Below are 15,909 nucleotides of genomic sequence, written 5' to 3' on the forward strand. Positions count from 1 at the left end.
TTTTGAGATTCAGTCTTGCGCTGTTAGTAGCAGTGGACTTTTGAGAATAGAGAGAGGTCTCTTTCTAGATGAAGAGATCGGAGGGAGAGGATCATGCTCGTGAAGCGAGGTGATGAGACGCAATAGATTTTCTTTTTTCAAACTTACTTATGATACTTCGAAAATGATGGCTGACTGGGAACAATGTGATGAATACAGTAGAACGATTTGATGTGATAGAAGTGAAGTGAAGTAACGTAAATGAAGAATCGGACACTAATACTAAGTGAGTGGAGTTTTGTGTTGTGAGAATAAGATCTACCCAAGGATCTTTTCCACTGCATGTATTTCCTTTAGTCCAAGTACTTGCTAAGTTGCTCTCTGGGAGTTAAAGATCCTTTGACTGTGGACATGGCTAATCAGCCAACAATAAGGAGCATTCTTTTGTTCTATGATCTGTTCAAAACAGCTCAGCATCACTAGCAAACCAGCCAAATTCACCTTGAAAGAACCGATAATAGCTTTATCACCTCAGCTCTAGGACGCCAACTATGCTTTGCTATTCTCAAAAAAAAAAGTTCCAATGATCTCTGATGTGCGCCATGTAATCGTTATATAGCCAGCCTGACTTGGCAGTATTCACGAAAAATAGTGAATTCTTGCATGTGACAACGGAGGTATAAAAGAAGGCCTGGATGGTTAGAAAGCGAAGTTTGGTCTGGTATGTGGTGCTGGTATGTGGTGATATATACAGGTGAAACGAATTCGAGTACAGATTACAATACGATAACATTACTCGACACTTTCCGGGTCATCCGAAACGAGGGCTGGTGCAACCTCCCAAAGTCTCTACAAGCTTCTGTAACCCACAATGCCTTGAGTCTTGGCCATGCCAATCTAGATATCTACTTCTCGATTTCCTGAGCATCGCCAAATTTGGTTACCCGGTCCAAACAGCGGGTCCGGGAGGGGTATAGCTAGTTGGCTGTTGTCATGTCAGTTAGGAACAAGTTCATGTGTCGACTTGTCTGCACGCAATCACTCACCACAGGGTAATAAACATTAATCAAAATTCCAGGATCTGTCGCCTTGTATGCTCCCGGAAATGAGACCAGTGGACCAGGAGTTCCTGAACCGCCACCAGTGACTGTGATCTGACCACAAGAGAGGTAGAACTGTGCTCCACCTGAGCTCTGAGCGACGTGCAGTCCGATGTGTTCAACGCGGAGGAGGTAATCGCCGCTGGGCGTTGCTGCGGGAATCTTGAAGGATACAGATGTTGCACCTATTGTGCGATTAGTGTCGTGACAGCCAATCAATGGCAAGGGGTGGAACTTACTATCTGTTGGCCATGTCAGGGCTTGGCCACCGAAGGTCGGGCCCTCTTCGTAGATTTTAAACCAGACGGCTCCACTTCCATCGAAGTTTGCGGCAGTCTTGCCAGCTGGTACTTTGGCCATGTACACCAGTAATGGACCTGGGTGGTAGATATCTGGGTTTGCTGAGAATCCCACGGTGGAGCCAGCAGCTAGAGAGAGGGTGTTTGGTGCAAACGCAGTCGAGCCATTGACATTACATCTAATGTCCTCAGAAGCAACATTCTGTACTGGATCAAAGGTGTAATATCCAGTCCATTGTCGAACAAACTGCCAAGCTGGGGTTGTGGTTGTGCCTGAGATCATTGATGGGAAGTTGTAGTGTGCGTGAACGGCAGTAGCCAAAGCCAAGAAAGGAGTAACAAACTTCATGATGAAAACAAGGTACGAAGAAGACAGGCCAAGTGAAGAGAGTGTAGCTGGTGATGGTGAACAAGAAAGTAGTGTACCACCGCATATCTTATATAGACCGGCACGCGCCGGGCTACCGAACGACCATGTCAAGACTGACGATATCTCATGCAACTTTTGATTGCGGCGATATTACTACCTGCCTCATTCATCAATCCTAATCCTCGGTTTCGCTTCTCTGCATGAACAAAACGAGGCGCCCCCAAAACGCCATCACGCACCCCGGATTGTCGTTTAACCCACGGCACATTTACCCCAAGATTCGGCATCGCCAATCTATTTTGGCTGACCTGATGATCTGGAATCTGTCAGAGAATAACCGTAGTTGGTGGTCTCAATATACTTGACATCCGGCTAAACCTACTCAGCCCGTGTTTCCGTATGTTGTTGTTTTAGCCAGATTGATTTCTTGGCACGTGTGCCTCCGTTGTTTTCATCAAGCAAAAACGCCGTATCTCGGAAAGGGTGCCGTTGAAACGTGGCTCCGGGTTTCGAGATGCTGGTGTAAATGAACTGATTCGTAGTGCAATGTCGCGATGTTGTACAAAGAAAGCTTGTTTTCATCTCCTGGTGACGACGCACTTAATGAAGGATGGTATCAGCAGGGTCAAGAACGATGTCTCTGACAATTCTTGCGCTCTCGAGGATGATTGATAATGCATTCCGGAATTTTGAGAGAATGGACGCAGAAGTGATCAAATGAATAAAGAAGGAACACTCTGTCCCAAGCATATTTGATATCTTCAACTTAACACAAAAACTCAGCTATGCGCATCCGACTATCTTCACACAGCCTCTGAGGAACTCAAAAGGATACCGATAATCTCTTCGCAGGCTTTTCTGCGACCTCCTGGTCTGGCGCTTATCATGGCTAATTCCTTAGCCTTCTCCCTCATGCGTGTAGCTTCATGATCGTTGCCAAGAGCTTTTAGGAGGGCTTGGGACAACTCGTCAGCTTCCACACTAGGCGCAGCATTTCTGCTGCCATAGACTCCTATGCCTAGCCATTCAACTCGGTTGGCAAAATCCAAAGTATCGAGCCAACATGGGAGAATGACCTGAGGGACACCCGCACTGTCGATCGTTAGAACTCACAATTTCAACCTCATGGAAGATAAAGGAAAGCAGACCTTAACGCTTCATGGAACGAGTTGGAACCGCCATGATGCACCGAACAGACTATATTCCCACTTTGCAAGACTGCCATTGGATCAACAGAAAGCCATTCAAGTACTTTCACACTGCCACTCAAGATCCACGGTTCAATTGCTTCCAGTGACTCCTTTTTGATTCCCGTGCCAGAAAAGCCACTCGTTGTCTTGGCATCAGATGAAACTGCGAGACCGCCGGAGGTTTTGAGCTTCCACAGAATTTGGATACCTGGCATCTGGTGAAGTACGATTTTCAGACCCGAGGCGAATTGCTGTGCCATCTGATCATCCATTCGGATGTGCGATCCAAGATTGATCATGATTGTTGGTGCGCCTTCCAGCCAAGCTTGAAGCTTCGGATCGTGTTCTGAAACTGGCCGCACAGGCAGAAGAATAGGACCACATGGAATGACATTCGGGGGAACATAACACGGATATTCGGTTTCAGGGACCGATACTACCAGGTACTTGTTCTCTTTCTCCCAGATGTTGAAGACTGGAGGGAGTTTGGGCAGCCCACGCGATTGCCGCCAATTGATCAAACCTTTTACTTTTGGAGACGTAATCAGAATCCACAACAGCAGGAACTTGAGATAGATATTCGCTGGAATAAGGTACCACGGTACTGGATACCGAAAGGCCGAAGAAACACTATCTAAATCAGCAAAGAAGCTTGAATACACAGTACTTCATGGGTATGCTACGTACGCTGGCCATCTACACAGCTGAGTAAACAGTGGCTGTTGCTTCTTGCAGATCTCCTGGAAAGTATTCGGACTTAGTACCACGTAATTTCGCGACAGCGCTTTGCATGCTTCTAAGCCCTGGCTCATAAGTGGATCGACCACAATGAGATCTGACGAAATGGAGCGCAAAATGTTGATGCAGCTTTCTAGTCCCGTCATGTAGTCATTTTCATCCCAGGTCGTGGCTATCGCAGGCAGGGTGACTCTATAAGTATCCGAAGCTCCTCTTATCCCAGGACGATAGGGACCTATGAACTCCTTCTTCGCGGTGAGTGCCTCCAGAGCGGATAGTCCTGTGACAGTATGGAATCTAGCTGGGGAAGAATTGTTTGAGACCAAGGCATTGATGTCCTGAATGCGGTTCTTGAGAGGTGCAAAAGAAGCTATATCGATTTCATATGCTTGGAGAAGCAGCAATTCATAAACGACCGCCAGAATGACATTGGCCTGGCCATATTCACTGCTGGTGAAGAAGGTAATTTTCTTCCTTTTACCGCCAGTATAAGTGTGAGGGGACAGGAGCGAAGATTCCATCGTAAGCGTCACTCTGCTATCGACAGCAAATGTTCGGGCATTCGCGATGAGAACTGAAAGAGATCCAAGACTTAGGGCCGAGAGATGTCAGGTACGAATACGCTCCCCCTCAGCTCGAGAGCCAGAGATGGCGCCGTCACGCAACCATGCTTGTCACTGGACCTTGAGCACCGGGTAGGCCTAGCTCCAGGCTTGCAACCATTGATCGAGGCTTGTTTTCGGTGCCTTCTAACTTGCAACTGCATGGTGCCTCGGTTCTTTTCCCCCAGCAGGTGAAGATCGTCCATCAAATCTGTCAATTGAGCACATGCAGATAGCAACTGCCGATCCGTCCGAGGATGGAAGAGATGTGAACGAGGTCACCGCAAGTAGGGAGCCATCACATTTCGCAGAAGGAAAACGTAGAAGTAGAAAGCAACAAGATGTTGGCGGATTTGGAGAGTGTTTGTCAAAGATACGAAGTAGAACCCCGCAACTCCGCATCCGCAGTGGGTCACCTAGAGATCAACATTCATGCTTACTTAAGACATCTATGCCTAATGTGGCTACAGTAACGCACCTTCAGCCTTAGGCTACTCTTAATTCTATGAACTATCCGGAAAATGATTCTTTCTGAATCACGTTTAAAAGTTGTGCAATGAAGGCGCCTTAGTACATTGATTGAAAGACAAAAGACGTGGTTGATTGAGCAGATCACACAATCTTCAGCCCGACGCCACTTTTATCGGACACCATGTGGACAGACTGGACCTTAGGATCTGCTCTCATTTGTTGTAAAACACAGCCTTCATACGACGGAACACAGTTCACAGCTTGTTATGTCAATAATGATCTTGATTGTGACCTTTTGGATCATATTCTTATAATTTCTTTTAGATCTTTGAAGTCCGGCTCTTGGATTTCTCTAGACACCAATTAGGTAAGCTTCATCGTCTTCAAATCTTAGATCGGCCAGGAAACATACCTTCAAGCTCTTTCTTCTTGATCTCAAACCTCTTCATCGGCGCACCTTCTACAAACCTCTCTGCTAAAGCATCTACACTGTTGACCACAGCGATCAACCTTCCATCTCTCAACGGCGCATTTTGCAACCTCTTCGTCTCCATCATGCTCTTACCATCATTGACCCTCAACTGTTCCTCCAAGTACTCCTTGACACTTTGATGAAAGTTTTCTTTGGGAAATATCCGGTTTACCATACCCCACTGTTCTAATTCTTCCACTGATAGTTTTCGTCCGAACATTAAGAACTCGTTTGCTCGATGTACACCCATACTTTGAGAAAAGTTGATGGCTGAGCCATTCTCAGGTACTAACCCGAGTGCTGAGAATGGTACTTGTAGATAGCATGACGAAGATGCGAGGACTATGTCAGCTATGCCAGTGAACCACGCTGCGCCTCCACCAACTCCTGGTCCGTTTAAAGCTAAAACGAAGACCTTCTTGTGGTCAATTATCGAGCGGAGTAATTCGAGTGCTGCTGAATGACTTAGCATGGTGCTCGACGCTGTAGGTACAAGGTTCCTACCTGCTCCAAACCGTGCTAGAAAGGCTATCTTCTTCTCCGCTGCATTGGCATGTGTATCTTGAGTGTCAAGTCCACTCCCTATCCACACGTGATGAGCACTGATTAAAGACGAGAACGATTATCTGAATCTCACCTCGAACATCAGCACCAGCGGAAAAGAATCGTCCCTCGCCAGTAAGTACGGTGAAAACAGTAGTTGGATGATCATTCAGCTCTCGGATTGCCGCTACGGTCTCGCCCATGAGATTTCCTCCGAAAGCATTGAGGCTTTTGGGACGGTTGAACTGATACAATTCAGTATAGGGCATGTGTAATATAGGACTGACACAAACCTTGATCGTACCAATCTGTCCTGATATCTCAAAGATAATGTCATTGAATTTTTGGGACGACATGCTTAAGAAGGCGCGAGGCTAGGTGAAATATTAAGGAATGTTGTGCCAGAAAACTAATATATCATGAAAAGAAATGGTCTAAATAAGTTGTACCTAACTTCTTCAACGATGCGATTTAGAACATTCAGCTGGTTTCAGTACAGTCAGATTCAGCAAGCCCCAACCGAACATTTGCGGGGAAGCCGATCACTAAGCAGCCGAGGGACAAGCTTTCCCGACAGACATCAGCATTCTCCCTCTTTGGAGCTCAATGATGACAATGAAAGTCGAGAAATCATCTTTAATGGTCTTTGCTCAAGCAAATGTCGTCGCAGAGAAAGCAAACGCCAATGGCCCCCTCTCCTACCAGACTTCGACAAATAGCTCTTGTAGCTGCGGACCTGGATAGAGCCAGACAGCTCCTGGTATGCAACTCACGCACGGCAAAGAACAGTGATCATTGAACATATCGAGCATAGACGAGAGTGATCGGTACCGAAGTCATATTCGAAGATCCAGCTGTCGCACAATGGGGCTTGAAGAACTTCCTCGGTACGAAACTCAACGTCCCAAGCATGCAAAGTAACTGACATCCCCTTACAGTTCCAATTGGCGGCGATATCATCGAAGTCGTGTCACCCTTCAGACCTGATACTCCAGCATCGAGACAGCTCTCGAAACGTGGCGATGGCGGGTACATGATCATCATGCAGACACTTGATGCGAATGCTCGGAACCGATATATTGAAGAGCACAAGCTTGCCAAGGTCATATTCTGCCATGAATTGGAGGAAAGTGTCTGTATACAATATCATCCGAAGGGAATCAAAGGTACACGAACATCCCACACGAAACTACAGTGCTTATAAAATGCTGATTGAACATGGACAGGCGGCGTGATACCAGAACTCGATTCCCATCACCCTTCTACATCGTACCCAAACCCGATCTTAGAGCGCTTCTCACCTTGGCATGCTGCTGGACCACCCTCCGCATACACGGCCTACTCTGCTGGAATGAAACGACACAGCGGCTTACATCTGCTTTCAGTAGCTCTGAGATTAGCCCCTGGAGACCGCGATACAAGCGCTGCTGCAGAACAATGGGAAGGTATATTTGGTGTCAGCAAAGGGAAACGAGAAGGAGAGATCGAGTTTACGAATGCTACGATGAGCTTTATTCCTGGTGAACAAGAGAAGAGCGAAGGGATCGTGGAAATAGTGATTGGTGTCGAGGGTCAAGAGAGACTGAGTGGGATACAAAGGAGAGCCACAGAAGAGGGGCTAAAGTTTACTGACAGTGGCTGTATCGACATGCTAGGAATCCGTTGGCGGTTCCTACAAGTTGCGCCAGATGAAATCGTCAAGAGCCGAATATGATATCGAACTTGTCTGTCATCAGCATGCATTTCCCTATTATGAACGCGATATTTGGATCTCGTCACAAGGTCTCGTATTCCTCGAAGAGAGAACTTCGGCCATTGTGACTGTCTTTGACAAAGATGGTTCTTTGAGCCTTTGATAACACTTCATTATTCATCTCGTCACTTACGCCGACTTTCTCATTGTCCTTCGGACCAACAAAAAACAGCAACCATGCCCTTGTTCAACACAATTCATTGTTGTCTATAAACAATACAACCCATTCAATACAAATAGTCCCACCACTTCCTTCTTCGAAATCCTTATTCAAACAAGCAAACACACACAAAAAAAACCACCCAAAACACAACTAAACCAACAAACAAACAACAGTCACTCCACAAGTATGGAAAACACCCCAATCACTTTCACGCTTCTCTTCGAGGCCTTAGGCCTTCTTGGAATTCTGGTACTGTCACCTCTCCTTCTCTCCTTTTTCATAGTCCTGGCCCAATGAGCCTTTACTTTGATCCTCACGGTCGTTATCTTGATCCTTTCTCTAGTCCTTGTTCTTGTAGACCTGGTCGAATGGGCTGTTTCATTGCTTCAGGACGTGGTTATCTGGCTGCTTGGGTCAATCATTTCTGAGCCTTAGTGGGCTGTTTCCTTGGTTGGTCCTCTCAGCTAATTGTCGGGTCGGCTTGTGTCTGTAGCTGGCTACAGCGCCATAAGCCGCCGGTACTGCGATTATGAGAGAGGACGAAAAGAAAGCTAAAAAAAAATCAGAAAAAGATAAGAAAAGGTCTGGACATCTGATCCTTAGGCCCACTTGTGCTTATGCTTATACTGGTTCTGTGGTCTCCTTGACCGCAGTCAGTACAAGCTGGAGGCTATGGATCAGTAAAGACCACCCCAAAAAAATCGAAAATTGCTTAAACACACAGAATGTTCCTATCCTTGATGTTCTCGTGACTCTTGCCTCTGTGAAATGAATTCTCCTGTCCTTGGCTACATTGCAGATGCTCTTGCCACTGGAAGAGTTCAGACTCCCCGCGAACCTTGAATGCTCACTCTCACTCAAGATCAAATCTTCACCAACGCCTTCCCAAAGTTCTCCCCCTTCAACATCCCCACAAATCCTCCAGCAGCATTGTCGATTCCCTCAGTGACACTAAGCTTGACTTGGATCTCCCCATCCTTGATCCATTTCTGCACGTTCTTCTGATGCTCGTCATGGTATTTTGGTCCGAAATCGGGATCAAAGACAATGAAGCCTCTAATCGTAAGTCTCTTTCCGGTCACCATAGGCATATTCTTGATCCCATACGTATCCTCTGGCTTCTTGCTCGTTTGTGACACACTCCCACAAGAAACTATTCCCAGTCAGCACCTCCACTCTTAAAATATCAAGGCAAACAAAACTCACCAATCCGCCCAAAAGTACTCATCACTCCCAACGCTGCATCCAACGTCTCACCACCCACATTATCATAATAGATATTTAACCCATCCTTCCCCAACTCGCCCAACACCCTCTTCAGCGCCTCCCCAGGCTTCTCCGTCTTATAATTAAACCCTTTATCAAATCCCAACTCCTCAACCACAAACTTAACTTTCTCATCACTGCCCGCGCTCCCAATAACAACCATCCCCTCCCTCTTCGCCAACTGTCCCACCACCTGCCCCACAGCTCCACTCGCCGCACTAATAAAGATAACCTCTCCCTTCTTCGGCTTGCCAATCTCGTAGAACGAGGAATAAGCTGTAAGTCCACTCATCCCCAACGGTCCGAGAAACACCATAAGATCCAATCCTAGTGGATTCTGCAGGATATCAAATCCGCCATCCGCCTCGCTCTTCTCGGCTTTCTCTTTTTCAATAACTTGATATTGGGCGAAATGCGCCGAACCGAGAAGAATGTCGCCGGGTTTGAAGCGCGGGCAAGAAGAGGAGATCACGGTGGAGATGGCGAAGTTGTAGAGCGGCTCGTTGAGTTGGAAGCCTGAGATGTAGAGTGCGCCTGCGGGTCTCATGCGCCCACGCATGTATGGGTCATAACCGACGTATTTAGGTGCGATGATTAGGCCGCCGGGAGGAGGGGAGTTGATGTCTAGTTCTGTGGTGGTCAGTTTGAGGTCGGTGCCGGGAATGGGGAAGCCGGTTGGGTGGGAGGCGAAGATTAGTTGTTTGTTTTGGACCATTTTGAGAGAGATGAGGGGGTTATGGGTGGTTGATGAAGCTCTTGGGATTGAGGAAGATGAAGTGGGGTGATTTGAGTTCCGTAAGGCTTAAGGTAACACAAAAGATGAGGAAATGAATGGAAGAAATCCAATTCAATATATAAAGAGCGAGGCAGAACCTCTACTTTATATCCTCTTGTCAAAGCAACCCCGACGTAGCAACCATTGCGAGGTGTAGAACGGAGTAAAGTAATCCAACTTTATTTGTATTCATAAGCAAGTCCGCACTAGACGAATTGACCAATCACAACACTTTTGCTCAATTTAGATACCGCAGACTATGTTATTGATTGGTTCAAAGAGTGCGACATGCCAACAACAAATACAAATGATGAGATGTGGTGAAGGAGTAACTTAGATGCCGAGTCGAACGGAGTGAGGACGGAGAGCTCGGTAGACGGAGGATTACTGATCCGATTTGAAGAAACGTGAGACATCACATGTACCTAGGTAGGTTAGGTATGAATTTAGCTGTGTGGAAGTAGAGTTATATGGGTAATGTTGAGAGGGTTGGAGTTAAGTGAACACATATAGTAGAATTCAGATTTGCGAATGTAAAAAAGGAATATAATATGCACCCATTCAAGATTACGAATCTTTCGGATAAATTTGACAACATTATTGCTGGGGATAACGCGAGACAGCATCAGGAAGAAAACAATGTAAGGATTGTTCTGATTAGCAAGAGGGAAGACTCAATTTGACAAGTGAAAAATGGGAAGGGTGTGAGGTTCGTTGATTGGTAGTAGATAGATAGTGAAAATACTAAACGGTGGAGCTTTATTCGGTGCTCGCGCTCAAAATGGCAGCTCTTGATATTTGAATGTCTCTGCCAGAACGGCATAGGATTTCAGTAAAATGTAGAACTGCAGATTCGGACATTCAGCAGTGAAAAAAATGTACGGGTAATCACAGGCATACAATGAATTGGTACACACCTTCTTCGCACTTGGAAGATAAGGCAACAAGTATACTGACTATACATTGAGCGAAACAAAATAGCGCCTCACACTGGGGACGTTGTCTTGTTACAAATAGCGTGTGAGACCGAAGATGATCTCAATCAGGAAATAGAGCTTGTATAAGACCATTACTCTTGGCCTTGAAATATCTTGACTGACACACCCCACCGAAAGATCTCTGGAAACATGATCGTGGAGAAAGTTTTGTCGTCAATTATTCGATTCACCACCTCGGCCGACGCCGAGCCCTTCTAGATATACACCGCCGAGCTATGCAGTAGCATGAAAAGAGTAGTCCAACAAGAATACAGGGTTCCTAGCTAAGGACCGAAGAGTAGAGTTCTGATTATTGCAGTCATTTGGAACGGATGACGCGAGTTTCGTTATCGAAGGGAGCTTAGTGAGCAATAGCCATGGCAGTGCCAGGTTCTGCAGGTGGAGGTTGTGGTACCTGACAAGTCAGTAAGTCTCTCAACAGATCAAGAGATGGAATTACTTCTAATCGTGTGTTCTCTGCCATCATTCTCTGGAACCCAATTCCTACACCTTCAATAACGGCCAAGAGACATGCACATCCTATTGCCGAATTTCTTGCCGCCTTATATCCTCCTCTAATTGCCAACGCTCCACCAGTGAAGAATCCTGCAATAACTAGCCTATTGTTAGCACTCGAGCAGCAGATGTCCCTTTGTACCAGGACAGCTATTGGTAAAACATACTAGCATTGTATGGATCCTCCTTCTTCCTGACACCCTTCACAGCACAATCGAAAGTTGAAAAAAGTCCTCCCCAAACTCCGAAGTTGCCCCCTAACACAGGTGCTCGCGCCTTGATAGCTGTGAGGGCACCGATCCGTCTCTCTCCATATGGTGAATTTCGAAAGCCCTTAACACCGTGCCATACTGCTCCTCCAATTGCCTGTGCACAAGATCTGTCAGCCTGATGTGTTTCGCCATTGCTAGGGACTTCGGAGACCAAGCTCAGATGCAGGACGCAGGGGAGGTGGGCGAGCCCAGGCAGATGGTACATACTCCCATACAAAAAGCTCCTCCGAAATCGTTCAATGCTACCCAAGGACACGGGTCGCGAGTGTGATCCATCTTCTATGATGGCTTGTGAAGATCTTGTCAAGTCCTTGCTGCTGCCTCCACCAGATCGATATCGATGTGAGATGATATGCGGAGAGAGGGTAGATTCGCAGCGATGGAATAGCAGCGACTCGATGATTCAAGGAAAGACGTAGAGGGAGTTGACGTGATGTTGATTTTGCTGTCTTGATCCCTATTCAACCCTGAGGCGACGGTTCAAGCTAACATTTTTTGAGACTAAAGCTAAAAGGGACTAGCAGCAGCAGTCACATGACTGGATCGGATTCTTATCGATAAGATCACGTGGAGCATAGTTTCGAAGGTCCGCACCAGGTTCACCTTTTCTTCTCCCTCACTTCCAGCCTTCACATCGTACTCGTTCCCCTTTGGATTCAAATCAAACGCTCAACGTACCTCCAGCTTGATCTCTCGGTCCTCGGCACGATGGTGACCTAATGATTGGCTTGCTCCTGGTTGGAGATCCTTCGTTACAACCTGCCTCACCAACCGAAGAACGAAACTCAGGGTCCTGGATTGCGTCGTTGTTTTCCACCAATGTTCTCCAAGTAGCAGATCTCGCATCACCGAGGCTTGTCTGTGGATGGATTTGCTCCCCAGCAAAGCTTATTCATCTCTTGTCGGTTTCTCGTATCATTTTCATCTGATAACCCTGCGGCCGAAGTGTCTCGTCTTCCGCCAGCACTTTGAAGGATGAAACTCGACACAGGCATGCCATCTGATTAGGCGCTTGGCTTGCACCGCAACCGCTTCCCCATCATTCACGAAAATCCGTCGCATTTATCAGATGAAGAAGATGAAAAGATTACAGTCTCCTATCTGGTGGAGCGCATTCACCACCGAGGCTGAGTGATTTTGCAGCATGACGATTACTGTTGTTCAATACGGTTTCCTTCATGCGCGCAAATTTGAGTGGCTGATGCGATTGCGGTGAGATCAAACTTTCGTCCCAACTCGGGTTGCTAAGTTGTGAAGCGAGAGGTTAATCCCTGAGCAAATCGTTACAGATCTTCCATTATCATATCTTCTCCTGTTTGAACCTCATCAGAGACCGTTCCTGTCGCAGATTCCTGCCCTGCGAGGCCGTGCTGGCTATATCTTAATCAATTTGACGCATTGAATCTTCCCCCGGTCTACCTCTGTTTTCCGCAGGCAGCCTCTATTCGCTTCCAGTTTACTTTAATTCTCGTTCCTGGCGGTGTTCCTGCGTTTAACTCCGCCTGTTTGAAACTGTAGAATAGGGAACATGAAGCAACGAGGCTGAGGAGGGGGCCACGATGGATCGTGGAAGTTAGTCTAGTGGCCTTCGCGATGTTTGATCAATGATCGCTGCCAAGCCTTGACGCCGAATTGTGCCGTATCTCATTTCCTTCTGCGACGTGAGCTCACGATGAGGGAGAGGATATAATGTGAGCCAGCGCCCAGTCATGAATGCCCTCCTCATCGATCTTTTCGACCTACATTCTTTGGTGCTCGCTCTGTCACATTCTTTTAGTTGACCTTTGTTCATCGTTCATTCTCTTCATCCGACTGCGTCGTTCATTTTTTGCTTCTTGCTACATACTATACCATTATACCAGGCGGGACCATACACACTTTTACACCTTACTTTCTCAACAATAACAACAAGAAGATACATTCGAAATGTTCACCCCATCCATCCTGATTCTACTCGCCTCAGCCGGTCTCATTGAGTCCCGGTCTGTCCTCGATGCACGACACCATCATGGTCTTCATAGACGTGCGACTGACAGCAGTGATGCTTCTGCTACCACATTGGCTGCCAATGCTATCCAAAGTGGTTCTTTCGTTGACGGAAGTGAGCAAGTTGGAGCCAATGAAGCCAACCAAGCCAAGTCACAAACTTCCACAAACAACTTCATCAACTTTTGCTCTGGGAAAACCTTGAGCAATGGCCTTCAGATCGTCGGCGGGTCTTGCAATGGAATTCGTAAGTTGTATGCTCTGACATTTGTTATGCGACTAACGTTCTCTAGCCATGGGTGATCTTCCTGCCAAGACAGCAATGGTCTCCAGCGTGATCACATTTCCTCTTGCTGGAAGTAAAAATATTGAGTCAGATACCACGTTCAACATCACTGTTCAAATGTCCAATTTGGTAGCCGGTTCATTTACCAATGCCGATGCCACCTACTTCAGCGCTCCTCAATTTCTCTCCGGTGGCCAGGTTGTTGGTCACACCCACGTTACTGTTCAAGACATGGGTGCTTCTCTCAACCCCACTGTCGCTCTTGACCCCACTCAATTTGCCTTCTTCAAGGGTATCAACGATGCTGGAAATGGCAAGGGTCTTCTCTCTGCTACTGTAACTGGTGGTCTCCCTGCTGGAAATTACAGAGTTTGCACTATGGCATCTGCTTCTAATCATCAACCGGTTATCATGCCTGTTGCCCAGCGTGGCACTGCCGATGATTGCACCAAATTCACCGTCATTGGAAGCGGTACTACCGCAAATGCCGCATCTAACGATGGCTCAGGTGGACTGGCCGCTGCTGCTTTGGCCGCCAGTGCTGTCGCCGCCGGTCCAGGAGCTATCGAGAGCAGTGCATCTTCGGTTGACTCAAGCACCTCAACCTCAGAAGCATCGACTACCACCAATGCTGGAAAAGGGAGCAAGGATACTACCACGTCCACCTCTGAAGCCTCAACCACCACAAAGGCTGGGAAGGGGAGCAAGGACACCACTACGCCAGCCTCTGAGGTTTCGACGACCACAGATTCTGGAAAGGGAAACAAGGACACTACTTCCACGTCAAGCGCTGAGTTGTCTACTTCTACCACATCCTCTAAGGCTGGAAAGGGAGGAAAGGACGTCTCCTCATTCCGCTTCTCCAACACCACTGTCGCTGCTACCACGACAAAGTCAAATGGAAAGGGCGGAAACCAAGGAAATGCTCTCACCACCTCAAGCTCATCTCTTTCTACTTCGTCGGTTTCTATAGCAAGCACGACAACAAAGTCTGACAAGACCGGCAAGGGCAACGTCGTCTCAACTGCTTCAAGCTCTACCGAGACCACAATCATTCAAAAGGTTGTTGTCATCGAGACCTTCTTTGAATTCGTCCTCTCTCTTGGTGGCCTTCCTCCTTCGGTCGGAAAGCAAGGCGAATCGTTCGTTGTTCTCGAGGAAGTCTTTGAAGACATCGTCTCAGCTGCAGGAGCCGCTTGTACTGCTCAATTCAACACCTGTGTTGGCTTTTCTGGGCCAGGCTTCTCTTTCGAAGAATGTTCATCCCAAAAAGAATCTTGCGGATCAGCAGCCTCAACTCAGACATCTGCATCCTCGCCAGCGACTCTCACAGCGACGGCCACCGTCCCTCCAAGTGCCACGGTAACCGGATCCGTTATTTCAGAAGCTACCATCACTACCAGCGTCGCTGCGACGACTTCTCAAGAAGCTGTAGCAGTCGTCACTAGCGAATCTGCTGCTCAAACAACACCTGCTGCCGTCCTAGCCTCATCCACCGAATCCACATGTGCTCTTGTCACAAGCACAGTCTGGGTCGATGCTCCATCCTCCACTCTGGCCGTCGCAGACGTTGCCTCGTCCTCCATCCCCTGCTCATCCGTCATCCCATCCTCCACCACCTCAGCCGCACTCAGCACCTCAACTGCATCCCTCATCGCTGATGCTTCTGCCCTAGGAGGTATCGCCGCCCCAGCCATTACCAACTCGGGCGATTCCACTCGTCCGTTCGAGGTCAATGGCAACACGTTCGTCAACGAAGCCGCTGCCGTGCAGAGGAGTTGCGATATCCAGTTCAACGCCTGTGCTAATGCATTCAACTCTGGTGCTGCGGCGGGCGCGTTCAATCTTGCGGATTGCCAAAATCAGGAGGATGATTGTATTTCTGCTGGTAGTTCGTAAAAGATGAGAGAAGGGGGAACTTGTAAGATATTACGATAGATGGGAGGATCTTTTTCTGAATGAATGAACGTAGTTGTTCTTTGTATGTATATTAGATACCAGTCGAGCATGAATGAGCGAGGAGTTCGAGTTGTCAATGGCCTTTGTCTTTTGACTTACCTGTATTTGCTGTCTTCATTTCTGTGCTGTGATCGTGATGTCCCATTACTCGAAAATGCTGCTGAATATCGGTAAATGTTAAGTGGAAAAGGT

The 15,909-nt window shown here is 47.3% G+C and overlaps 7 protein-coding genes across 7 annotated transcripts; 2 read left to right on the plus strand and 5 right to left on the minus strand.

Annotated features, from left to right (window-relative positions):
* Positions 1-911: 911 nt before the first annotated feature.
* On the minus strand, positions 912-1,904 carry LY89DRAFT_205464 (fungal cellulose binding domain-containing protein). Its single transcript, XM_018205818.1, has 3 exons — positions 1,319-1,904; positions 1,026-1,264; positions 912-964 (listed from the first exon to the last, which is right to left on the minus strand). Exons 1-3 carry the CDS (start codon positions 1,725-1,727, stop codon positions 920-922), a joined length of 693 nt encoding a protein of 230 aa, XP_018066677.1. The 5' UTR covers positions 1,728-1,904; the 3' UTR covers positions 912-919.
* A 510-nt stretch (positions 1,905-2,414) lies between these two features.
* On the minus strand, positions 2,415-4,350 carry LY89DRAFT_205449 (UDP-Glycosyltransferase/glycogen phosphorylase). The gene is made up of 3 exons (XM_018205817.1): positions 3,626-4,350; positions 2,897-3,568; positions 2,415-2,840 (listed from the first exon to the last, which is right to left on the minus strand). The coding sequence occupies exons 1-3, from the start codon at positions 4,195-4,197 to the stop codon at positions 2,552-2,554; spliced, it is 1,533 nt and encodes a 510-aa protein (XP_018066678.1). The 5' UTR covers positions 4,198-4,350; the 3' UTR covers positions 2,415-2,551.
* A 782-nt stretch (positions 4,351-5,132) lies between these two features.
* On the minus strand, positions 5,133-6,120 carry LY89DRAFT_699661 (peroxisomal d3,d2-enoyl-CoA isomerase-like protein; the record flags this gene model as incomplete). The annotated part of the gene is made up of 4 exons (XM_018217070.1): positions 5,133-5,674; positions 5,726-5,803; positions 5,859-6,009; positions 6,058-6,120. 4 exons carry the CDS (start codon positions 6,118-6,120, stop codon positions 5,133-5,135), a joined length of 834 nt encoding a protein of 277 aa, XP_018066679.1.
* Positions 6,121-6,449: 329 nt separating this feature from the next.
* On the plus strand, positions 6,450-7,478 carry LY89DRAFT_592825 (uncharacterized protein; the record flags this gene model as incomplete). Its single annotated transcript, XM_018209717.1, has 4 exons — positions 6,450-6,524; positions 6,579-6,651; positions 6,703-6,930; positions 6,991-7,478. The coding sequence occupies 4 exons, from the start codon at positions 6,450-6,452 to the stop codon at positions 7,476-7,478; spliced, it is 864 nt and encodes a 287-aa protein (XP_018066680.1).
* A 1,065-nt stretch (positions 7,479-8,543) lies between these two features.
* On the minus strand, positions 8,544-9,661 carry LY89DRAFT_738114 (NADP-dependent leukotriene B4 12-hydroxydehydrogenase; the record flags this gene model as incomplete). The annotated part of the gene is made up of 2 exons (XM_018220328.1): positions 8,544-8,833; positions 8,887-9,661. The coding sequence occupies 2 exons, from the start codon at positions 9,659-9,661 to the stop codon at positions 8,544-8,546; spliced, it is 1,065 nt and encodes a 354-aa protein (XP_018066681.1).
* Positions 9,662-10,687: 1,026 nt separating this feature from the next.
* On the minus strand, positions 10,688-11,946 carry LY89DRAFT_721976 (mitochondrial import inner membrane translocase subunit TIM17). Its single transcript, XM_018218688.1, has 4 exons — positions 11,694-11,946; positions 11,382-11,580; positions 11,159-11,313; positions 10,688-11,113 (listed from the first exon to the last, which is right to left on the minus strand). The coding sequence occupies exons 1-4, from the start codon at positions 11,760-11,762 to the stop codon at positions 11,060-11,062; spliced, it is 477 nt and encodes a 158-aa protein (XP_018066682.1). The 5' UTR covers positions 11,763-11,946; the 3' UTR covers positions 10,688-11,059.
* Positions 11,947-13,412: 1,466 nt separating this feature from the next.
* On the plus strand, positions 13,413-15,657 carry LY89DRAFT_738116 (uncharacterized protein; the record flags this gene model as incomplete). The annotated part of the gene is made up of 2 exons (XM_018220329.1): positions 13,413-13,719; positions 13,766-15,657. 2 exons carry the CDS (start codon positions 13,413-13,415, stop codon positions 15,655-15,657), a joined length of 2,199 nt encoding a protein of 732 aa, XP_018066683.1.
* Positions 15,658-15,909: the final 252 nt, after the last annotated feature.

This window comes from Mollisia scopiformis (genome assembly GCF_001500285.1).
Source record: "Mollisia scopiformis unplaced genomic scaffold LY89scaffold_21, whole genome shotgun sequence".
Lineage (NCBI taxonomy): Eukaryota > Fungi > Ascomycota > Leotiomycetes > Helotiales > Mollisiaceae > Mollisia > Mollisia scopiformis.